Below are 25,683 nucleotides of genomic sequence, written 5' to 3' on the forward strand. Positions count from 1 at the left end.
CAGCTGTAGTTGCTTTCATTCATGCACTTTATCTTGTTCCTATTGTGTTAATATTGTTCTACATTTACTAAGAACAAAAATAATTGTTACATTCTAAGTATCAGCTAACTTTTCTACCTAAATTAGTAAAGACCAATGAGGATGTTTAGCTTTGAATATTCCAGACAATAAAAGGTATAACAGTCTACAATGAATTAATATTATTTAATGTGAAAAAACTGCTGAAGTGAGCAGATAATTTTGGAATTTTAGTTTGAATGGTCCTGGCAATAAGAATCTTTGTGCAACTGGTAAAATTTCATATTACCATGGTTATGTTTTGGCAGAAACTTGAATGATCAGACACACTGGCTATACAACATAGTAGTAGTACCACAATAAAGTGCAGTTTCCATTCCCAAAGAATACATAAGTATATTAGCACTTTAATTGGAGAAAATCAGAATTTCTGTTTCTGGAGAAAAATAAAGAATGCAATTTTTATGTTGATGACCCCATATTATGTACATTCATTTCCTTTTGCCGTTCATTTTATGATAAAGCACAGAAATTGCCAAAAAAAAAAAATTGCCAAACTCTGAACATATACCTTCTCTAGTAACTCCTGATTTGTTCTGATTAGCAACTGCTTCTCTTCAACCCATTTTGAATCCTATGAGGAAGAAGAAAATTTAGAAGATAACATATATTTTGTTGAACAAGACAAATAAGTACAATTAGAAAATTCCAGACCATTGCACACTCATGTAAGGAAACAATCACTCATCAATTTACTTTAAAAGGTTTACATATGGTAACTCTGGGTAAACACATATTTATGATATTTTGTCATTTTAAAAAGATTTATTTAATCAACTTAGCTTAATTCAAAACTATTTATTTTCCACTGCAAGAAGCCGAGAACTTTCTTGCAAAATCATCTGATTTTGAATTTTATAACATAAATCCAACTGGAGAAGAAGAAAAAAAAATATTACACAAAACAAATGAAATTTAGTTTCAGAGACATACAGTCAGTTGCTCTCTGCTAGAAGAGTGAGAATCAGGCTAATACACAGTGTTTGTGACAGGGAATTTAAGACAATGGAGGAAGGATGATGATATAAGATTCTCCAATTGAAAACTGTGTTTCTATTTGATCATTTGTTCCAAAGCTGATCTTTGCTTTTAGGTTTTTCTGTGGCTTTAACTGACCTCATCAAACACCCCAGATTACAAAAACAAAGTTAGATATTCAGACTTTATGGATTCTAACATCCAGATTCATTCTATTCACTATAGAGAAAAGTATCTGCACATCCTGGCTCATTGTGCTTTATGATATTATTTTCTAGGTAAAAAAGACAACTTGTTTAAAATCTAAGTGATTTTCTAAAGTAAGGCTGATACTTTTCGTCAGCAAGGATTTTGCATGTTGATACTGCAGTAGAAAATAATGAAATCGGGCCATCCAAACCCTATAAATAGCCTTGAATGGTCAGCTATAAGAAAAAAATATTTAACCCACTTTCTTTTTTTAAGTTTGCAGTTTGATTTTCTACTTATAGAGAACAAGTTTCACACTCTACTGCCTTTATTCCTTTTCCCACTTGTAAAAGAAGTGTGGGCCAGCACATTTTAACTTCCATGCAACAAACAATTTATTCTGTTATGGAGTTAAAGGCGACATACCGAGAATACAGTACCAAGATTAGTACTGAAAAACATTGTATTTGTCAAGAATTTTTAAAATAAATTAAAAAAAAACTAATTAGTCAAGATTCAAATTACTTTTTAACTACAAGACTTCAATTTTTTGTTCTGAATTTGATATCAAGAGAGCTGGTAAAGTCTTCACAGCTTCTGTTTCCTACAGTTGTAATGTTGGACTAAAATATCCTGGGATAACTCAGTAGAATCTTTTAATTCACTGCTTCCTTTATGAAAATATGTTATGGAATGGTTCTCCAAATGAACATTTCACAAGTCTTATCAAATAGTCAACATTATTATGACCTCCTAGATGACAAAGTAATTTTAAAAAATGACATAGGGCACAAAGATGTCAGTTTATTATCATAATCATTTATTTTGTTGAATATAAGGACTAACAAGTTAGGAAACTAAGTAGGTTCTTCAACTCTCAGGAAGACACTGTGACAAATTCTGTGAAAATCTAATGCTAGTGTACAAACTAGCCCAATAGGGGTACTACTGTATTGCTCCTTATCACATCCCTGTTGGCCTTCTCAGGATTACTAAGAGATTAAAGGTCATAAATATGGTTAAGAATCCCATAAAGTAATAAACTACCTAAATTCTTATTTCCAGACATTTATTTTTCATATTGCCATTCAAGAAACAGAAGTCTCAGAAGTAATTTCTTGCATGTTATCCATTTTCTCTTGTCATGTTTACACACATACTGCTTGTATTTTACACTGTAATAGTCAATTATTTTGTTGTTATTTTCAGTTACACAGCAATTTGCCTACATCACCATTATCATCAACACATGAAAATGTAGTTGATCCTCATGAGGATCAGTTCCAATTATTCCTCCAAAACCTCAACAAGTCATCATTTTTACATTGATAACATATTCCTTAATAATATTTTACTTACATAGAATTTACTAAGCAAATTGCAGTTGGTATGGAAGTGAGCATAAACAATTTTTATCAGTTTTTATCAATTTTATCAATTTAAATATGGTTCCCAAGCATTCAAATTTATACAGAAACTTACAGAAAGTTTTCTTATATAGAACTATAAATGATATAGAAACTATAAAAATATCAATAGTGTTAATCTGACATAATTTGTGGGTTGCTTTCATTTGGTACTTTAGGATTATTAGTCTTCAAAATGTGTATCTACAGATAAATAATCCAACTTTATTGCCATATACTACCAGCAATCTTAAGCTGTTATTTTAAACAATAAAGAAATGATAAAATAACATCCAATTTTCTGTGTGTTCTAGCACTTATGCATCTGAACATCTTTTAAATCCACCATTCATTCTCCTATCAGTCTTCCTGACTATCCTAAATATTATTAAACATGCATTTAATATGCATTAGCCAGATCTTTGCAGTTATTTACGAGGTACAGAGAAGCCCAATTTTACTCTGTGTGACGTTATGGCAATTTGAAAATTGTTGTGTCCTCCAAGAAATGAAGCTCAGAAGAGTTTACACAGCAAGTGGCTTCCAGTGGCCAGATACACTCGGCAGTTTATTGCTCCAGAATATAGGGAAGTTAATTTTTTTCTTCTAAATTTTCCTGTGTTACACACCAAAATATTCTATGATACAGAATACTCATCTTGTTGGAATTTATAGCAAAGACAAAACAGAAAAGAGAGAAAACTACACTGAATGACAGTAGGAACAGAATTTAGAATGCATGTATATGTGGATAATTCTCTATTACACTGATTGTACTATGTATTAAAAAAAGAATCTTTGGTGGTTAGCATAAATACCATTTTCCTTTAAATAATCCACTGCTGGAGTAGTAATTAAACTGCATCGGACACATTAACACACCAGCAAGCAATGAAGATGGCAAGGGCACCACTGCATGCAAGAGAGAAAATGATGTTGTAGAGGACATTAAGAGAGCCTTTTACCTGGCCTTTCTCAATTAGTGCTTTCTCCAGGTCCTCAATTTTTGCCTGACATCGGAGAAGATCAGCTTGCAGTTGTTCACGAGTCTGAGGAAAAAAGAAAATTGTATTATAAAGTGCATATTTAATCACATATGGAATCAAATTGACTCTCTTTTGGATCATCTAATCAGCTTTTAATGCTTCTCATTAAAATAAATGCTTTTGAGTTTATGCTAAAAAATATTTAAAGACATCAGTTTCAGAGTATTTTTCACTCCTAGTGTATGTCGTCTCTAGTCTATACATATTCTGTGATCAAGCTCTTCATGAAGTCATGAAGACAGAAGGAAATAAGCACTGAATAAGCTCCTAACAGTTAAACAATTTGAAGAGCTATACGAAAATAAAATATATTGACCCAAAATAATGCATTTACCCTTTGATTGCATACATCACTGCGTTTTCCTCTTTCTGTACAATTTCTAAACCATCTACCCACCATGTTCAGAGATGTCCTAAAAGAGACTGAATCATACAAATAAATAAACAAAAGATGTACAAAAGGCAAGATCTCTGGAGATTCTCAGTAACTGAGAATCCTTGAGCTACTACAATTATTCTTCCTATCCAACTTCAGCTACTTTTTCACCTAAGCAGTTGAAAAATTTCCATAAGGATTTCTTTCTGCATCTTCAGGTCCTTGTTGTTTACCTTAAGCCTCATCCAAAAGTAGAAGGAACACCAGAACAGCGTGCCTTGCAAAATTAACCATGCAAAAAGCTACCTTCTGAAAATCTTCAACTCCCTCAAAAATGTCATTAATAAGAAGGAGAAATCATTTTGTAAAAGATAATTTTAAAAAGGTGTAACAAAAACATTCATATCATTGCCTTTCTTCCCATGAAGGCAGTGGCAATATGCAATGGTCTCACAATTTTCAAGTACATCAGTGCCTCTGAAATCATAATTTAACAGTAGCTGTAGCAATGCTACCATATCCTGCTGTGCAAAATTTTTTCAGCTTTTCCAAATATTTCAGAGATAAAAGGAATTGCAATTAAAATAATTACCCTTGCTTCTCTCTCTGCATCCAGGGTTCCACCAACTTGTTCTTGAAGCAATGCATATGCTCTTTGCAAAGCTTGATATTCTCTTGTTAGCTGGCAGAATCTTAGTTCAGCTTCTTCTTTAGGTGTGCTCTTAGTGAAGAGGAAAAACAGGTGTTTTTGTGTACGTAACAATAAATGCAAATAATATTTTTGTATATATGGAGACACAACAAGTAACACAACTCGTCTGAGTTTCAAACTTCAAGAAAGCTGTAAGAAAAATGACATGAGTAGAAATGAAAGGAAAAATGGTTTAAAAATGAATGAGAAATGCAGAGCTCAGCAGCTACATTCACCTTAAAATTGCAGGACAGTGTCAGCTGCTATATAAAGCAGTAATACATAGAAATTTCAAGAAACTGGCTGAGAAACCATGACATGAAACAGTTGCGTTTATCACTTTTCTTCATCAACTCCAGTGCCACAAGGTATAAATCCTACTTGTCACACAGTCCATCACTCCATTACTCTTTGTCTCCACACACCAGCATAAAGAACTTTACCAGCACAAGCACACTATCGCAGCAGCTTCATCTCAGTAGCATTAAGATCCTTTTTGGTTTTTTTTTCCAGTAATATTAATGTCTGAAGTTGCTTAGAATTTTAAAAAACTGACATCAACAATTTCAAGATCTTTTCTATAATGCTGAGGGCAAGAAAAGTCCTTTAATTAGTTTTTGCTCCTGGAAGTCAAGCTACAAGGAAAAGAAATTAAAATATTACTAGATATTAAAGCTAGAAAAATAGGAAGCCCATTACAAATGAATAATGGAAGTCATAAGTTAGCAAATAGGACAGATAGATGAAAGAGGATTTAGTTCAATCTTTGTCCTCAGCTCTGCAATCTTCTGAAGCAGGTCAACTGCAGCATGTGTCACAGAGCTCAGACAAAACATGACAGTGGATATTTACTCCCTATAATCACTTAAGCCTCACTGAACTGTAAAAGCTTCTCTCAGTATCTTGAAAACAGAAAAAAAATTCATGGTTGTATAAAAACAGTCAAATTATAAAGCCAAAAGGCAAACTGAAGTCTAGTTTAGGCAAAGCAACACGCTTTGTTTCTCAGCTCAGTATCAACCAAATCTAACAGGCAGAATCATATTTTATTACAGTGACTGTGGGGTTTAAAATTGGACTTGAAACAGAACAAAACAATTCTCTGCAAAATCTTTCATACAAAAAGCTTTTTGTTTTGTAGCTGCAAAAATGGCTGCTCTTATATTTTATGCCAATTTTAGTAGAAGTTAAAGAACAAATAATCTGCTACTTACATCTTCCAAATCTTCCTCTGGTGTGGCTGGTGTCCTGTCTGTTTTATCTGTGTTATATGAAGTTACAGATGATGTTTCTGAGTCTAAGGATTCTTCATCAAATCCAAAAAATGTCTCCACAACATGCCTCTGAAAAGTTAGTTTTCCTCAGTTATTAGCAAAACAGTTAGAAAACCCCAATGACCCAGTAAACAGCAGTCAAGATCTTCTCTGACCATTCAGGAAGAAGAACAACCCGTGTAAACTCTTGTTCCATTGAATTAGTTACCTTTCCATCACTGTTTGCTAAGGCAGAACTCCAAGTAGTAGTGGGAAATTGTTAGTAAAGTAATGCTTTAGCACAAACATAAATACTAATTTCCAAAGTCATAAAGATCTGATTCACAAGATTCGCAGTGGAGGACCGCAGTATCTATTTGGATGTAACCTCGAAGTAAGCTGGGAGGGATACATTGGTGCCTGCATTTACACACACACTGCACTTAGAGCCTGCAGCTCTGGTACTCTATGGTCCATCTCACCAGGTTACCATGGTCTACCAGTCCTAGCTCTCATCATTTGTTAGCTAAACAGCTCTATAATTGTTTCACATACAGCTGATCCCACTCACACTACTGAAGTTAATCTCAAGGCCACTTCCTAAGCAATTGCTTTCCTTGAGATGAGAATACCAGATAACAATTAAAAATATAATTCAAACTGACTTGTAAACTAACTGATTTTACGAAAAGCTCCAGAAAGGATGCTATGCACTCAAAAAAGAAGTCACTTGTTCTCCAAATCTGTATATCCATCCACAGACATACAGGTAAACCAGATGCTATACAGATAGACAAAAGCTTTAGAACAGTCTTCAGAAACCAATCTTATTTTTGTAAGCTACTAACCCACTAGCATTACTGTTGGGTATAGTCACAGGGAGTGTAGCTGTTGTATTAAAAACCTATAATGGTCCGTTACTGCTCTGTCTTACAGGAAGCTCTGCAATCTTAGTGCTGTGAGCAGCAGAACTGCCAGATGCACTTAAGATTAACACTTCCCTGCCTTATAGGGAGTTTCCACATATAGCTTTAAGAGTTGAATCACAATGGCTCTTGAAAAGAATATGTGCACATGTACAATACTCACTGGATTTTGGTAAATTCATGGTTTTCATTGAAGATTTATTCAAGCTTTTCTTAAGAAGCAGGAAAGCTCTCAACAAATTATGCTTTTATACTGATATGTGAATTCAATTGTTACTTGTAAATCATAACTGAGAAAAGTCAAATCAGTTGCTGAAGAATTCTGATCTGAATTCTAATTTCCTCTGACTACTCTCACATATTTGATAGAAAGTATTTTTAATGTGAATTTATATCAATTCCTTCACATAATTTTGAAGTAAAATTATGCATTAGGCTTTTGTAACTCCAGTACTAAGTCTCCTACTGGAGCACAGTACTAGTAAATATAAAAGTTTAGAATGTTACAGAGCAAGACATAGAATGTATAGTATGCATATTTCAAGATACCCTCACATTTTTAATGGTAATCTGATTGCTGGGTTTCTAAAGCAGTTTCATGGCCAAATACCCAGTTTTTCAATAAATTAATTTAATGTGATGAAAATTATCAGGATGAATTTCCCTGCAATTCAATCAGAGGAACTAATCAGTAACTTCTTACCTTCATGCTTATATGTCATTTCTTGGCAGCCAGAAAAATACAGGCACACCAAAGTACAGAGGCAGATAAAAAAAGAAAAGTATAAAACAAGAAATATGAACTCCATCACACCAGTGTGCAGGCTTTCCCCTGTTGCAAATGCAGTTTATTTTTTAAAGTTTAAGTAAAAAATCAGGTCTGTAGAGACCTGCTGTTTCCAAAGAAACTGAGCAATAATGCTTTATTTTCAAAAGCATAACATTATCAATCATGGAATCATAGAATTCCATTCTTTGGGTGCAAAACAAACAAACAAAAAACAACACTTTCCAGATTTCCTTCGTTATATCAATTCCAGAACAGGGCTGCGGGAGGCAAAGAAAACACCATGAAAAGGGAAGGAAAAGAAGATTCACATCTTGTACGTCTTTCTCCTAACAAGTGACACATTAACAAAAAAACCAAACAAACAAAAAAACAACTCCATTTTCTTAGGCTTTCCTTCAGAGAAAAATACCCTACAGTACTTGAATATCCACAGTCATTATATTACTCACTCCTCTAAACACAATCAACAGAGATTGTAAAGCCCCATCCCACTGTGCTGCTCCTTTCCTCAGGGGCACCTGAGCTGGTTGCCAGTGCTCTCCTATGGACACCTATGTCCCTTGGTAATTGCAAGAAATCTCAGTTAAAGCTACACTAGCAACAGTAACCTAGTGCAATTATGGTACTCCAGAAATAACATAGATATCTGATTGTAAAACAAAATATTTAAATCCTTAGTACTTCCAAAAGCCTTGCAGCTGAACTAACATTATTTAGACACAGTAGGGCTACAAAGGCTATTGGATTAGCCTTGACAGATCATTCACACAAATCTTAAAGACCAACAAAGTTATGCCGTGGATTTTGTTCCACCTAGCAGGAATAGCTGTTAGGAAAATACTTGTAATAGAAATGTCCACATACTGGACATTATCTAGTCAGAGTATCACAAAAATTAAGGAAGCTAGATTATAAGTGTATACCCCTTTCAGGAAAAACTGCAACAGTACAGGAGTAAAAGAGAATCATGGAATCGTGGAATGGCTTGGGTTGAAAGTAAGCTTAAAGACCATCCAGTTTTCATCCATGCTGCCATGGGGGCAGGGTTGCCAACCACTAGACCATGTTGCAAAAAGTCTCATCCAACCTGGCTTTAATCACCTCCAGGGATGGGGTATCCACAGATTCTACGGGAAGCTTGTGCCAGTGCATCATCACCTTCATAGTGTCCCACCTGTGCTATTAGTTCCTGGTTATTAGAAGAAAAAAATGAACCTTCTACACATTCTAATATAAGCTTATCTGACCAGAGTCATGAAAACTAATTGTCATCAGTTATTTCCTTTTCCACATTATCAAGGAGAGTCACAGCTCTGGAAACAGATCCAACTCCAATAGCCAAACCTGGTAATTCATTGGTGCTAATGATGCATGTTAATGCTCGAAATTTCACATTTAACAAATCTTAGAAAAGCAAAGCCAAGAATTTACATCAGTAATTTCTCCTTCTGAGTGGTTGGCAGGACAGATACAGTCATAACTTCTTCTACTGCTATATATAGGTTACCATCTGTAGGATGTAAAAATCTCACACAGATCATAGACTGAAGTACACTTTCACTGTTCGTGTCTCTATAGAAAGTAATTCATCCTAGACTGCATTTGAGAGAATGCAGTCATTTGAGAGAAGTAGATATTTTCAAGACAAAACTCACATGTCCTGTTTAGGTACCTGCTTCCAGAGGAGAGCAATCAAAACATTACAGCTCTGTAAGGTACACTCAGAGTGAGATGTCTATATCTCACCGCTGTTAGTGACTTTTGACATAGCATTTGATTTGATGAATTTTACAATTTTCAATTCAATTACTGACACAGGCTGTAAAAATTGAGATGATACAATCCCCACAGGACATCTGGGTGAGTAATCTGTTCTACATAGCTATAGTAAGTAAAAGAGAGCAGGAAATTTACCTAGCCTTGAGGATTTTGATTTATCTTTCTGATTTAGCACCTAACTAGACTCAAACCATTTTGATTCTCCCTTCATGAAATGTGATCTGCATGAAAAAAAAAAAAAAGAGAGAGAAATTCGTGACCTGAGCTAACTTTTTGAAATTCCTGCTAAACTAAGAAGCTATTCAGGCACAACTAAAACAAAGAACATTTTGCAGAAGATCTTTGAGAAGATTTTAAATGCTTTAAATTTTAAAGCTTTTCAATACAGTTGCCTATGTAGATTCAAGCTATGTTGCCCCTAGATAATAAAAATATAACAAAATTTCTTTGGCTTATAACAGTGATTAAAAAAACAAGGTATGGAATGTTAAAATGCATTTACAAATATATTATTTGGCAATAGCCTTGATGAACAAAGTGAAAGAAGATAGTTGGACATTAAGGGGTTTTGGATGGTAGAAGGGCTGGATTTTTCACTGGTGGTGGTTTTTATAGGTTTTCAAGATTTATTATTTTTATTTCGGTTAAAATCTCAACTCCAACTGTAACTCAGTATATTTCTATGGAGAATCAGAGTGAGGAATAACAATTTGATCTTAAACTGTACAGCAAAAGAGCAAACTTACGTGATTTGATACTAAGATATAATGACAGATTAGCTGTGCCTAGCTTACTTTAATGCCCTTCAAAATAATAATACTCAATGGCACATAATAAATTTATCCTTGTGGAAGAATTCAGTTTCACACTTTTGCTTCATCCACACTTCTGTATCAGGCGCCATTTTGTCAGACTGCCCCTCTGCTGCCATCTGTCACATGGCAACAAAATGTAACAGAATATTGGTAGGAAGGTCCACCCTTTACTGCCATACCACCATCTGCCTCTGATATTTTGGGCCAACATAATAAGATGGGAGGCATTACTTTCGGAGCAACCCATCATATGCAGAAAGTCCTATTTTAAAATTGTTCATAACAGACAAACTCCTGGGTACAGTACAACAAACAAAAATAGTTAGCTTACTAAAAATACATTCAGCCTCTATCAGCCTTACATTATGTAAAAGTAGAAGATATGCAAGATTTATCATCATATCTGAATTTTTCTTTCTTTATATGACAAAGACACATCACTATTAGAAGTATCACTTGAAGAATTATCACCAACTCAGAGAAGAGGAAGGGGTAATTCTTTCAGAATACATAGAACACTGAGCTATAAAAATGCACCACCTGGAGGTCATCAGAAGTACACAGTGCTGAACACTGACAACTAATGTGATATTCATTTACAAAAGCATGCATCTTATACTGTCATATACCTGATAATAACCTCTCCACATTTCACTTCCATTTTTTCCCTCCTATCCCATTCTCCTCCCCTCACATGCTCCAGGCTGTTAATGTTCAGCTTTGCAAAAATAAAACAGTATTCAGCAAAACCAATTACTTTAAAACACATTAAAATAAGCACTGAAGGCACGGTTTGAAATAAAATTTTCAATTTCTGAATCCTATTTTTTTCCTCTTTGCACTCTAGAGCAAAGTAGTTACTAGAGAAAAATAGTTTCATATATTTTTTCTATTTTTATCTACAGAAATAACATTTCATCCCTAGCATGAGCTAAAGTTTTCAGTTGTGATTAAGCAATAACTTTCTGCAAATACTTTAAAGGGCTGTATTTTCTGTACAATTTTCAAATCATTATATCTTGTAGGCCTCAAGCCACTTGAACATGTAGGTCACAGTGGCTAAAAATATGATTTTTTATGCTTTGAAAACAAGCTTAAACACAGTTCAAATCTTAGAGCTCGTCCATTGTCCTTAGGAAGAAGTTAATAAACAACAAGAGAAAACAGGAGAGTTACATGAAATTTTACCATTAATTTAAATAGAGCTCTAATTTTGGGTAGTATTTGAATATCTGCTGTTCACAACAACCAGAACGCGCAGAAAATGAAGGTTTGCTCACCTTTTGAGGTTTCAGAATTTTCTTCTTCTGTTTTTTCGATCGCAATAGCCGTTCCCTTTCCTAAAAGAAAAGATAACATTTTGGTGTAGATTTCGTCTGAAATATACATATAGATAGATGTGTTTAACACAAAGAAATTTAACAAGTTTCTTGAAAGCTGAGGTAAAGCCAACACAAACACAACGTCTTTATTCCCTCAGACTACACCATGTTGGTGTCACACCACACTGTACTGCAGTTGTATCCTTTTAGCAAATAAACATTCAGCCACACACTTTACACGCTTGATTGGAAGTTGGCAGGAAAAGGCTGTGCTAAATATTGGGCACAGATTTCTGGCAGTTCCTTTGACACTTTTACCAAAAGGCTCACTATGGAAACAGAATTATCTTTCTCATTCCAACATTCAATCGTCCTGAAGATGCATGTTGGTAGGCAAAAAAGAATCTCAGCCAGATACAATGTTATGTGTAATTTATAGGGATAAATAGGCAAAATTCTCAAGTGCAAAGGCATTTTTTCATCAAGAGAAATCAGGCCTTAGCCTGCATCTAGTTTCTAACATGGCCATGGAACAATATCGTACTTTACTATGTTATGAAAAATACTGGTTTACAAACATTCAAGCACAAGAATGTTGCCTTAAATTTAAAAATTCAAAATGAATGTAAGAAATGCAGAGATTGTGGAGAGGGGGAAGGGAAGGTGACAGCAGGTGATCTATCTAGCTTTACATCTTTGCAACGTTTCTACTTTTAAAAGACCAATAGCAGCTGTAAGTTCATCCCTAGCAGTCATTGCTCACAGTATATTTTCCTATTCGGAGTTATTCATTATACATTACATTCAGTTCAGAAACAGAATGGGAAGCTCCAAGTAGAAATCAAAATAAAATAATTCATTTTATAAGTGCACTGTTCCAATAAAGAAGTTTTGGAAAAAAAGAAATAATTCAGAAATTTTTATAGCACTTTTAATACACATGGCTTTCAAAATATGGAAAAGTAATGAGTGCCAAGATAGACTGAAGATATCTCGCAGTATAGGAAAATATAACACATTAAGTTAAAGCTGTAAACACAAAGCTACATTTTAGAAGATGTAGAAAAACAGTGTTCACTCCTTAGAGAGTGAGTTAAGGCACAGTCCCTGCTTTAGCAACAGGTCTCAGGCATCCAAGTCTGCTGTTCAAATTATTGGAGAAATGAGATATTCTTTCTCTCTTTCCTTCTCTTTCCTCTTCCACCTCCACAGAATTAAACAAACTCTTCCTAAATACCCTGATTTTTCCTGTTTCTGATCTTTTGTAAGACTGCTCAATCTACTTTCTGTCGCAATATTACTTCTAGTCATCAGAACTAAAATAACAGCAATTAAAGAAAAACTATCTGCTGAATCACTTGTGTGTTTTGTAAGCATCTGAGTTTATTCTGACAATTTTCCTTTTAAGAACTGGCCAAGAAACCATGGTTATGGGAGAACTCAAGTTGATAGGTCTTCAACAGCATCAAAGATACTCTGGAACTGACAATGTAAATCAATTCAGACAGCCTTATTGCTGTCAACTATCTTTCTTTTATGTGGGTATCATACTGTACTCAGCTGTAGTTAAGATGATGACTTTTGTGTTAATCAGGTATATGACGTGGGTCATTCTTTTTGATTCATTTTATTTTCCTGAGGCAAGAATTGAACCAGAAAATATAGCTAAAAAGCACAATGGCACTGCAGAGTGCCCTGCATTCATGTTGAAGGCAAAGCATCAATTAGTTTGTACTGACAAGCAAAGCAGTGCACTGGCTTACAATTTCACTTATTTCTGTAGCTAAATGACATCTGTACATAGGATAAGAAGTAACCAAATATGAGACCACATTTTGCTATGCTTATTAATCTTATTTTCACACTAAACATAGTTAATGTTAGTTGACCAAAGTTAGATTACAATATATTTCCTCAAATTACTGGGTCACATCCTCTTCACAGTGAAATATAGGTGAGGTTATGTCTGCATATATTGGAAATTTAATGTAATGAGATAGTCCCTGTCTGTAGAGTTGTATTTTGAAGGTAAAGAAGCATCTCTCTGTGAATCAGCATTGGTGTCTGGATAACATCCCACTGCTCATAACACTGCAACATTGGGCAATGCACACAGACATCTTTGGCAAGATTACAGAGAGAAATCCTTCGTCAAAATCTGGGGTGAACTGCCAAGAATAGAGTTCCAGACCAAGTAATAACACATCACATTGTTTAAAATTTTTATCTTCTATTTTTATTTTCTGTTTCATTTTCTATTTTGAGTGTTCTGATTGTTTGATCTCTTATTTAGACAGAAAGGGCTCAAATTTGTTTCATCATTACGTAGCTTTCATAGTGCTATTTCAGATGCCATAGAACAGTCTCAGTTCCAGATGCTGCTCCAGATGCACATGACTCTCAGAGTCTTTCTGAGAGTAATTTCTGCCACCAGCACCTGAATGGTGTGTCCCTGTGTACAAAATAATACTAAGCACCTCTAGTGCAGCTGAAATGAGTCCCAAGCAGTGCAAAAACCTATGAGCATAATCTTAAGTAGTTTTCACAGTAAGACGGTAGCAACTGTGCAGTCATAATAAAATAAAATATGCTACCTTTGGTAAAATGAATCATCTATATTTCTATTTGCTATAAGAACAGAGCATGGGCAGTTCAGTTAGGTGGAATTCATGTCATTCTGTACATTCCTTTGTTTTAGGAGAAATTCTAGGTCAAATGAGTAGTTGAGTTTACAGCAGGATCTATACCAAACATGTTTCAGTTATTAAGTTCTGGAATGTGTCCTTTCCTTCAGGCTCCTCAGTTGCTGACATTTAGTTTTGTAAGTAAAGTGAATGGACTGATGCACCTCTTTCCATAAGCAGTCCATAATTGATAAACACATACACACTGCAAAGAAATTCATTCAACATGTGGGAAATAACAAGAACAGTTCAATGCCAAAGAATTTCTTCTATGCCATTACTACAACTGGAGTTAAAATATTGCTCTCCAATCTTCAGCTTGCCTACCAATGTATATGCATACATGAGTGCACCAGACATGAGAAGTATTACCACTGTGAGATCATCGATAACATGCTGCTTTTCTTTGACTTGCAGTCGAAGAAATTCAATTTCTTGTTCATCCCGTGTGCTGCTAAGATCGTTTAAAGATGTGTGCCTCTTCAGCACTGGTTGTGCAGATAATTTCTCTTTCTACAAAAGTTAAAATAAAATTTGTTATTAAACACAAAGAATATTTAAATTATCTTTCCATAAACATAAGAGAATTCTGGTGCATGATGTAGCAATCTATAATTCTTCAGACTCATCAGTGCATATTCCACTACAGCATAAGGACTCTTTCACCAGCTAAATAAATATGCCATATGCCTTAGTGTTAGTACTTCACATAAAACATTTTAGAACAGAATCAAAGAACATAGTCTGGAAAAAAGTCAGCACAGGCAGCCTGATATCCTATAGCAGTAGAGACTTTGGCAAATATACTTAAAGTCTGTTTTGACCTTTAATCAGGAAAAAAAAAACCAACATTCTTTCATAAAGCTGATTTTCAGTTGTACATTTACAGTATCCAAATATATCTTTATCTACTCATGATCCTTTTCCTTAATGAGGACAAACTGATACAACTCAGTGACACAAAGGAATACCACCACTCTGTACTTAGACTGTGAATATTCAACTGCATTGGCTGACTCGAGCAGCTGTATCATCCCATTGTTGAGACTCTGAAATGCCTATCCGAAAAAAAAGCCTCACGAGCATTTCCACCTCCAAGTACCTGAGTTCTCTTATAACACGATATCAGAAATTATTACTTACCAATTCTACATTTTCCCTTGATAGATTTTTTATTTTTTCTTCCATTCTCTGGATGCACTGCATCATATCATCATTTTTTTTGCTCATCCTCTTATTTTTTTCAACCAAAGGCTTTAGCTGACTTTCTGTCTCCCGAGAACGTTTCAGCTGCAAATGGCAAAGGAAGAAGCTAAGCTGTGCTTTAGTATATAGTTTTAGGAAAGAATAAATGTGTGAGTATTCTCTTGCCCTTTCCATTCATTAGAAAGTTTAGTTCTTTTCTTAAGTAGCATCTGGTAGACTTCTGTACTAAGAACTACAAGAGTCCAAGCAAATAAGAAATAGCTCTGGTCCTTGGATTTTGCTTCTTACAAAACATTTATGAAGATCTGTAAAAGTGATTTCTTGATAAACTAAACTTGCTATACGTAAGTTTCTTGTGAGCCAGTATATATATAGGGTCATCATCTTTCACCAACTTAACTACCCTTTAGTAAACGCTTCCTGCTCCACTTTGAAAAACCTATACTTAGTGTGTAATTAGAGCAATACAAGAGGCAGCCAGAGGGCACAGATTCAATCTCAGCATTCTGCTGACATTTCCAAGCTGTTCAGCTTTGCTCCTGTGGTCTTATTATATTAGACAACTGAATGAAACAAATTACTGCTCTTTCCTGTGTTTGTGTGTATTCAGTATTTCACCACTTTTGTTTCATTAGTCCTTGAGTTGTTTTCTTTGTTTTAGTTTTTTTTTTTTCCCACATAGTGCTTAATCACAGGAGCTTATTGATATCGCTAGTTTTATGTAGCCTTGTCTCAAAATATGACAAAATTCCAAACTATGTTTCTGAAACCTCAAAGTCAAGCATCAAGAAGAGCTTTTGACTGAGTCATACATGCCTTCCATTTAGAGGGACACTGCAGTAAAGATGTTGCAGTACTTTAGCATTCTTCAGGGATGTTTTGACTGACTTATGTCCACAGAAAGGATTAGGAGGCTGAATTATCTTGTCTTTAATAATGCAACCTTGAAAGAAAGCATGATGTTCTTGTAAGTACAGAGTAGAGGAAAGCAACTGTACTGGTAAAAGAAAAAGAAACAAAAATAAAAACAGAACAAAAAAAAAAGGAAAAAAAAAAAAAAAAAAAGCAGCACACTACCCAGCATCTAGGCAAAGTAGTGAAAATCGCTAACAGCATCCCGGTTAAAAAGTGTGTTCTTACATAGTTGTTTCTGGGGAGGGGGAGTTGTTTGTTTTATGTTGTTCTTTTAAAATTCACAATTACACTCTCAAGTCATCCAGTTTTACTATATTATGGTTCAATTAACTTCACTAGTCTAGATTCAGCCAAGACTTCAGACAAGAAAGTTTCAAAAATTAGTTTTGATAATCATCAAGTTATCACAACTAAATTAAGTCCCTTTATCATAAAATAAATCCTCTGATCTCAATATGAAAAACTAAGTCCAACAAAGAGTAAGAACAGGCCAATGCTGCACTCAGTATACTGGAAGGAAATTGTGCCCTCACCATACATAATAGCATTACTTTTGAATCAGAAACACAGGTTGCGTGAAAGAAAAATTCTACTTAATTCTACTTAAAATGAAAAATCCTTTCTATTTCCATTAGGAACAGTGCATTATAACAGGACACATATAAGAATGCATATTGTTAAAACTCAGTTTCACGGTCCATGGGAGTTTTCCCATTAATCTCATTACAAGCAATTAAGTAGCAACGCAGGCTAATAGAATTCATTCTTAAAATTCATAGCCTTTCTTTAATAAGTTACTATCATTCTCCTAGGATATTTTCACCTACTTAAGAGACTTCCCTTGAGAAAGATGGCAGATTTCACATCTCCAGACCAAAAACACTTTTTAATTCTCAGCTAGCATAAGCATGTCACAAAACTATTGTTCAATTTGCCTATTACAAAGATTAATACAGTAATTTAAGGGCGTGGATTATGCATGTTTTACACAACATCGTTAGACAGTGCCACAGGCAAACTAACAGTCAATTCAGTTATGACAACCCCAAAATAAATATATAAAGCTTTATTTCTCTGAAACAAAAGAGATTCCATCCCTGTCTATGGTGACAAAGTAAATATCCATAGAAAAATCTCTTATCTTTATGTATAATTGATTGTGTCCAACCAGGTCTAATTTGTAAATTATTTATAACACTGACTTTTCAGCATTAATTCATTTACCATAAAAATGTCCTCCCAGTCACCATCTGTGTTATTACTAATTAATTTACCAGTTCATTTCTTTCATCTGCTAAGAGAGTATTTCTGTCTTCCAGCTTCCTTATCATAGCATTCAGTTCAGCGATTTTCAACTGAAATCTCCTCACATCTCGTTCATCCAAATGCTGCTCCTTTGCATCAAAGACATATAGATATATAAAATTATCTTTAAAAAGACAATTCATAAATGTAATATAATCTTTAGCAAGTAGATTGTATAAATCTAAAGTAGACTCTTACATCAGTGTTTGGAAAACTTATTTTAATTAACTGAAAGACTAAACAGCAACATCCTGTGTAAATGCTACATGATACCTTACCTGAAATGAGTCTACTTGACAGATGTATGTAAAGAGTTAACAATATTTTTTTAAAAAGCTAGGTATAAATAATTCATTCATGACTTGTAAATTCTAGCATGATTTATAACCATTAGCTAGAAGAAATCTAGTGCGTATTACATAGGCTAAAAGCACTTGGAACAGTTTTGGAAAAGGATAGTACATAATTTCTAAAATTACGAAATAACTAACTCTAGAACAATAGAGGGGTTCTAGACAAAGAAGGGCTGTTTTTAATCACAGATAACAAGTTCATGGTTGAAGCTCATCATGTAAGCTCTAAAAGTTCTGTGTTCACCTATTTTTCAACATTCTTTGAAACTGAAGATGTCCAAGGATTTTCTCACTCACGAGCAAAACACTACATGCAGTTCTAGACCACTTATTGTGAATCAAGCCTTTTAGCGTTTTAGAAGTAACCACAAAATCAATGTGAATACATAGGCAATATTTGCCCTGTGCTGGCCATTTAAAGGAGACAGGATTTTCTTACCGGGCTTCCCATCAACTCGGTGATGTCCCCCACTCCTGCAGGAAGTTCTCTCTTGGGGCTGCTGTGGTACCGCTCTGCCTCCTTCACTTGGACAAGCTGCTCATCCAAAGCTTCTTTCTGAAGGAGGAGTTTCTGTGTGTGTCCTGCCTGAATGCCAAGGTCTTTCTCCAGAGCCAGAATCACTCTATCTTTGCCTTTGATCTCATCCATCTGGAAAGAAATATAGCAAGGAAGTTTCTATAACATCCCCAAGTATGGACATGCTGCATACATATCCATAAACCTGCAAAAAGAAAAAAAGTTCTTTTTCTATCAGATTAATACCAGAGTGGCTGCTAAAAAGAAAGATCTCTCTCCTCTGAAGCATTTTCCCCTCCCCTTAAAAAAGTTTCAGCTCTCACTTGACAATGAGCTTGCCGGATGCAGTCTCAGTTCAAGTGGAAAACAAAAATAGATGCAGACATACATTGAAACAAAATATATAGCCACTGAGATTGTCCATTTCACTTGCAAATACACACCTTAATAAGAGAAATCTCCTTTCACCATGTTCCAGAGAAGCAACACATGGCTAACATAAATTAAGAGGCGCAGTCCCTTTAAAACTCACATAAGCTTTGTTTTGAAATTTAAGCAATACACATTTGCCCATGTTGACTCTCTCTATTAGACAGAAATTACACACAGTGAATCTCTTCAGAGGTTTTAAGATCAATGAACAGACACACAATCACATTGCAACTTAAATCCTTAAGTATGCCTAAGCATTTTGTCTGCCTTTGCTAGTTTCCAGCTGGAAGGAGAAGAGCAAATACATGCAGAGCTTTGGATAGAATAAATAGTAGGGAAAACTAGTCTTTAAACAGCATTATGGTTATTGGACTGCTTTATTCATTCACCTTGATACCAAATAAAGCATACTCTTAGCAGGGATCTATTGCAGCTCTCATAAGATTTGTACCTCACATCATCAGTGTTACATTCATTTTGGTAGTATTCCAAAAGCCAGAGGAAGTGACAATCTGCAGCAGTTACTATAGAAACCATTTTCTTAACAAGAATATTAACCATTAATTATATATTCATTAAAATTGTACCATCTCCTTTAGTCTACGAAGTCATTTTCTTGGCTATCTAACTCATGGAGTTTTGGAAGAGTATTAAAGCCTCACATAAAGAGAAAAAAATCACAAACTGTATTGTTTATTGCTATTACTTTATTATTTGTTATAGTCCTATACCTATATATCCTTCAGTCAAGTTTCAACCATACCACTTCATCCTCCCCAAGAAGTACAAAGAAAATGTTAGAAATAAAACTTATAGTCAAGTCTGACAGTCTGAGTGCTGTACAGGATTAATACAATCAAATTATGTGATCAGATATAATATAACTTCTTCAGGATTCTCATTTTGCTCTTTTCACAGTCTACAAAGCATGTGAAATTAGTTTGCGTCCAGGATCTGTATGGCAAGGGATAGCTTGATTATTCCAATTAAAATGTGATTTAAAATAATCAGCAGATTTGAAGAGAATAAACTGGTCTGGACTGCTCATAAATTGCAATTATTTGTTCTAATGCAGATTTCCTTCCTGATCTGGGGAGGCCAGAAAGATCTCAGTTCCTCATCCAATAAATGGAGTTATTATATTCCAGTAAGTTAATTTAGATTTGTGTCACTTTAATTATGTCAAAAAGAACTTCCAGGACAAGTATGCAGTTTTTATTAATGGAAGAATTTGCGACATGCAGGATTTCAGAAGGACTGTGCAGTGAACAGCAATGACAAAAATTAAGCAGCTGCCTCATTCACTGAATGCTATCTATCATGCACACTGATCTGTCACGGGTCTCCCTTCAGAGGAAAAAATGTCATGTAACTAAATACCGTGGACAAGGTTTGGCTCACTGTTACACAGGTGTTCATTCTGAAATAAATGGAACAGAAGTTGGACTATGCAAGGCATACACTTCACAAGGAAGAACAAACGTTATGTAGGCAGCATAGATTATAGTCACCCAATTAGTAGCACATTTTGTACTCTTGATATTGTCACAACTTAAATGCTAAGTGGAATGATGCAGGTGTTTAAGTTGAAAGAAAAAAATGGAAAAATTGCAGTACAGACTGCTATTTGATGAACTGTGGCAGAACAGATCTTTTGGAGTTTATCGTCAGTGACATTGCACCCAAGTCATCCTTCCACGTGCTTCCATCCATAAAGATCAAACACACTGGAACAAAATTGCATGAGCTTTTGGACAGGACTAGGAGAAGGCAAGGAAGAAGGCAGAATTCCCCTTTAAACTTCCTAGTTTTTCTTCTACAAAAAAAATCTACATGTGGTGAAACTAAGAAAAAAAGTTTCAGTCAAATAGAAAAATTACGGATACATTGATAATAGCGATATAATAGTCACTATTACAGACCCCTCTCTATTTGAGGACCTATACCTTAAGTTAGAGACACAGCAGAGCATCTCTTACATTAGTAAATGTGCATAAACACATGGAACATAGAAACATAACATGTGCATAAACAGGAAACATAGCAGTGGTGCTAATTTCATTACAAGAACAAACTAGAGGAATTTCTAAGCAATTTTACTCGAGTAACTCAATACAACCAGAATGATACGAATAGAAGAGCAGCAACAACACCTCTGCCTTGAATTGTTTTAGCTATTTAGTTCGCAGTATAACTTTCTTTTCCTGAAAGGAGCAGTCACATGTTTGATGTCTTCAATATAACTACATCAATTCAATCTCTGCCTCACTTTTCTTAAATTTACCCTAATACTTAAATTTTCCCTAATGCCCCTAAATTTTCCCTAATACCCCTAAATTTTCCCTAATACCCCTAAATTTTCCATCTTTCTTCTGACTTGCACATTACACGGTAAGCTTATTCATCTTCCTGCCTGCCACAGTGTGCATGCTGCTGCCAGTGATTATTTCCTTAAGCCAAAAACTCCCACCTCTGGATTAAGATGCTTTGGCTTTTACTACATTAAACAAAAAATTTACACTTGTTCTCAATGATATGCCCAAACTACAGTCCATTTATCCCTTATCAAATGTTAGGTTGCCACGTCCTCGTTCTTTTAGCAGCTTGCCATGTTTGCAGGCAAGCATTTTAATGTTTTCTCCCATGCTGCTTTGCCTGCTTAAGGGACTCAGCACAAGCATCCATTTAGTTACCAGACTAACCTCAAATTCCTCTTAAATCTCTCCCCTTTTTTTCGTACTTGTAAAATGGAAAAAAGAACAATAAAAAAGCATCAATATGTAACAGTAATTACACTGCTGAGAATCGAATCTGTTTTCTGGTCATCTAACAGCTTATCTAAATTAGCAAATCCCTGAGAACCTAAGAGGCGGGAAGTATTTTTTCAGGAATGCAGAACTTTCTCTACTGGAAGTTTAGGTAAGCCAATTCCAGCACTGAGCTGAAGCTCAGTGGATCAGTAAGTCTGGGTGGATTAAGTCACGCTTGATGATTCTTTCCCTGATCCTGAGCAAGATTTTCCACTCTTCCTCAACCCCTCATGGTCCAGGGAGCCACAGCAGGTGCCTACATGAGGTTTCTACATCTGTGGCACAATGTAGCTGAGCTAAGCAACACACAGCAACTGAAAGCTGACTACATTGCTCTTGTACTTGTGTATTCCTTCCTGTATAACCATTTAAGACCTCTCAGTAAGGTATAAAGGGAGGCCATCTTTTATTCCAAAGTATTTAGAATAATTAGATCCAATCCATAAATTGGGCTCACAGATATGCTGAATCAAACATATCCCAGAAATTCCTTCCAACTGGCCGTTTTAATTGCTGATTTGGTCTCAGATCTAAAACATTCCTTTTTTTTTTTTTTTTTTTTTTTTTTTTGCAGTTATATAGTAGAACAGGAATGCATGAATTCTTTTGCATTCTACTTTGCATGGATTTTAAAGCATTTAAGAAATGTCACATTTTTAATGCAATTAAGCAAGATACAATTCAGCATGAAAAGCTTACGATCAGAAGGAAAGAGAGCAGCAAAAGGTTAAAACTTATTTTCATTTACATGCTTTGGGAAGTAGGAGAAATAACATCAGAAAGAGAGTTGTAAAGAAAGTAAGATCTACAATCAGCAGCTGCGGAGGGTTACTACAAAATCACTCTGGTGTTGTGGGTTAGAATCAGTTTTCTAAAGTATCATTTCTTAATTAACGAGTTTTATAGCATCAAAAAGAAGCTGAACACAGCTATCACCTGCATTGGACCAATGTAGGACCAGCATTTGTAGCCTATTCCAAAATTACATAGCTTTCTTAAAAAATAAAAAGCATTTTAAAAACATTCTAAAATCTAAAATAAATTATCAAAAATAAGTGTTTTAATAACGTTTACCAAACATGAAAGAAAGCTAAGCTAGTCACTGGAAAATGTATCTATGTGCCAATTATCCCACACTTCAATAGCTACAATAAAAGTCAGAGATGTCTGGGGGAACTTTAGCTTCTCACAAAGTTGAAAGAGAAATTCCCAGGGAATTAATAGCTAGCTTTAACAAGGCAGTAAGATGCTCAATTTTCAAGTGGAAAAAGCCAGCTGCTGCATGGCCAAGTGTAGGACACTCTTCTTCACTTGTCCCTATCAAAATTATCTGGTAGCCAATTGCAGAACAGCATTCTGTAACTTTTTGCTCCAGAAGAAATCAAGTTCAAATTTATCCCGAACATTTGATGTTAAAAAAAAAAAAAAAAAAAAAAAAAAAAAAAAAGCTTATCTTGATAGGAATGCTTGTTACTGGGAAAGACAGACACATAACAGAAGCTACTCAATTTTTTCAAGATATTACTTCCAGTTAGTTCTACATTTTAAATTTCACAGGATCACACTATTGTAGGGAATGGAAAGGATCCTCTAGAAATCATCGAGCTCAAATCCCAGCTGAAGCAGTTACCTACACTAGATTGCACAGGAAGGCATCCAAATAGGTTTTGAATACCTTCACAGGAGGAGATTCCACAAGCTTTCCAGGCATCCTGTTCCAGTTCTCCATCACTCTCACAGTGAAGAAGTTTCTCTTTAAGTTCATATGGAACTTCCTGTGTTCCATTTGTGCCTTATCCTGTTGCTGGGCACCACTAAAAAGAGCCTGGCTCTGTCCATTTGACTCCCATCTTTAGGTATTTATAAGCATTGATAAGATCCCACTTCAGGCTTTTCTTCTGCCAAAATGGAGGAACTCATGAGGGAGACATCCTGCTTTCTGCAGGCTAATAAGGATGATGCTCCAGCTCCCTCATCTTCATGGCCCTTTGGTGAACTTTCTCCACCAGTTCCATTAAGACATAACAATATTCTACATAAAGCCCACTTGGAGGGAGGAACACAAATATTCCTGTGTCGTGCACAGGCTTCTCTACAGCAGACACAGTCAACTATTTATTTGTTTGCTGCTCAAAGAAAGAGGGAGAAAAGATGGGAGATGTCCAGTGGAAGAAGTTTACATAGTGGTAAATGGGATCTACTTTTAAATGTCATCATCGCAATTTTTTTAAACCAATAGTCAGTACTTTCTTCCAATAGCTTTTCCCATTAAAGTGTGTATGACTAACAAAGAAATTAAAAGTTTTGCAAAACTATACGAGAAACACCGTAAGGGCAGATATCAGAACCTTTCAATAAGTTTACTGCACATTTCCCAAAAGCATCTTGGATTTTTGTAGCTGACTGCAATCTCTACTATGAGATCTCCACTGTAATTATTGCTCATTGAAATGTAACAGAAGTAGTCAGAAAATGGAAAAGGCAGAAAAATGAAGTAACCCAAACTTCAGCAGATTTTTTTTTATTCCATGAGCCATGCCATATATCATTTCTGTGGGTTTTTAATAGCATACAAGGAGTTGGATACTTCTAAAGGACATAAAAATTGTATTAGTGACCTGCCAACCACATTAGAGTCCTAAGAAAATATTAGGAATAAACATAAAATGCTGAGCCTGTATTATAAAGCACGTTCATTAGATCTCTTTGATTCAAGAAAACAAACAAACAAACAAACAAACAAAAACAATTAACAAGGCATGGGTGGAATGTTGCTCTTCCTGAGTGGACAAGCACAAAATCTTTAGAGGTCTGAAGGAAAGTATTATTTGCAGTCTTAAAATGCTAAAAGCAAAGTATATTTTGCAGTCCTAAAATGCTGAAGGTGGTAGAAGGATTTTTACAGGAGATTAGCTGAGCCTTGGTATGTAACTCAAACAGGCTTCTCAAACAGATGGCAAAATCCAGAGAAGCAGCCTACAATTCGATATCAGCAGCTGCAAACGAAATACATGCACGATTAATTGGGCGATAAGAAGAATGTTACTGAAGTCTCTGCCCAGCCTGACTGCACACACTTGGAAGATTCAAACACAACACTAAGAAGATTCAAAACTCAGCTTTACAGTTTGAAAATTCAGTGTTCAAATTGTAAGTAGAAACAAAACTGATGCATATTTTTGCTACACAAGTGCAGTTAATAAAACCATGCCTCATCCTTCTTTTCAGGTCTCAGCAATGGAACACAGCATCTACCAGAATTTTGAGAGGAAAAGTCTTAGCACCACCTGCACTACAAATTCCACTGTCTTTTCATGGCAAACTCATCACAAGAATGTGAGAAAAACTGAATTTTATTATGAAATAATTGCAGCCATATGAAAGAATTCAACTTAGGTTTTAGATAGACTGTTAAACTTCCTGTTATTTTTCGTGTTTTACTAGAAAGAATTGCTGAATCTTGGAAAGCAGATTTTTATTTAATCATCTAAATTTACCCCTTGAAAGCTGAAGAGAATAACACATGCAACATCTTCATCTACTACCCAGATGAAGAAATGGAATACACTGAATCACAAGTTTGTGGATGACATCAAACACGGGGGGATGGCATTTGGTGTGTTAGGGGAGATGTCTGCCATTCAGAGGGACTTTGGTGTGTAGGAGAAATGGGTCGAAAGTAACCTTGGAAATTGACCTAAGACAGATACAAACTCCTTCAGGTGGTTTAAGCTCTGCAGCAGAAAAGCATCAAAGCCAGTTGCAGTTGCAGTGCAGCGTGGAAAAAAAGAAAAAGAAAAAAAAGCAAACAA

At 35.2% G+C, this 25,683-nt stretch overlaps 1 protein-coding gene across 1 annotated transcript in view; it reads right to left on the reverse strand.

The window, feature by feature from the left end:
• The window catches only part of JAKMIP1 (janus kinase and microtubule interacting protein 1), a gene marked incomplete at both ends in the record, with an annotated part of 67,519 nt that overhangs the window by 31,408 nt on the left and 10,428 nt on the right, over positions 1-25,683 (reverse strand). The window contains 9 exons of the mRNA XM_079535144.1: positions 590-652; positions 3,617-3,700; positions 4,666-4,794; positions 5,979-6,107; positions 11,608-11,667; positions 14,706-14,846; positions 15,477-15,623; positions 17,729-17,848; positions 18,552-18,761. Coding sequence (XP_079391270.1) covers positions 590-652; positions 3,617-3,700; positions 4,666-4,794; positions 5,979-6,107; positions 11,608-11,667; positions 14,706-14,846; positions 15,477-15,623; positions 17,729-17,848; positions 18,552-18,761 — 1,083 coding nt within the window. The remainder of the gene's footprint in view (positions 1-589; positions 653-3,616; positions 3,701-4,665; positions 4,795-5,978; positions 6,108-11,607; positions 11,668-14,705; positions 14,847-15,476; positions 15,624-17,728; positions 17,849-18,551; positions 18,762-25,683) is intronic.

This window comes from Tetrao urogallus (genome assembly GCF_951394365.1).
Source record: "Tetrao urogallus genome assembly, chromosome: 4".
NCBI classification, from domain to species: domain Eukaryota; kingdom Metazoa; phylum Chordata; class Aves; order Galliformes; family Phasianidae; genus Tetrao; species Tetrao urogallus.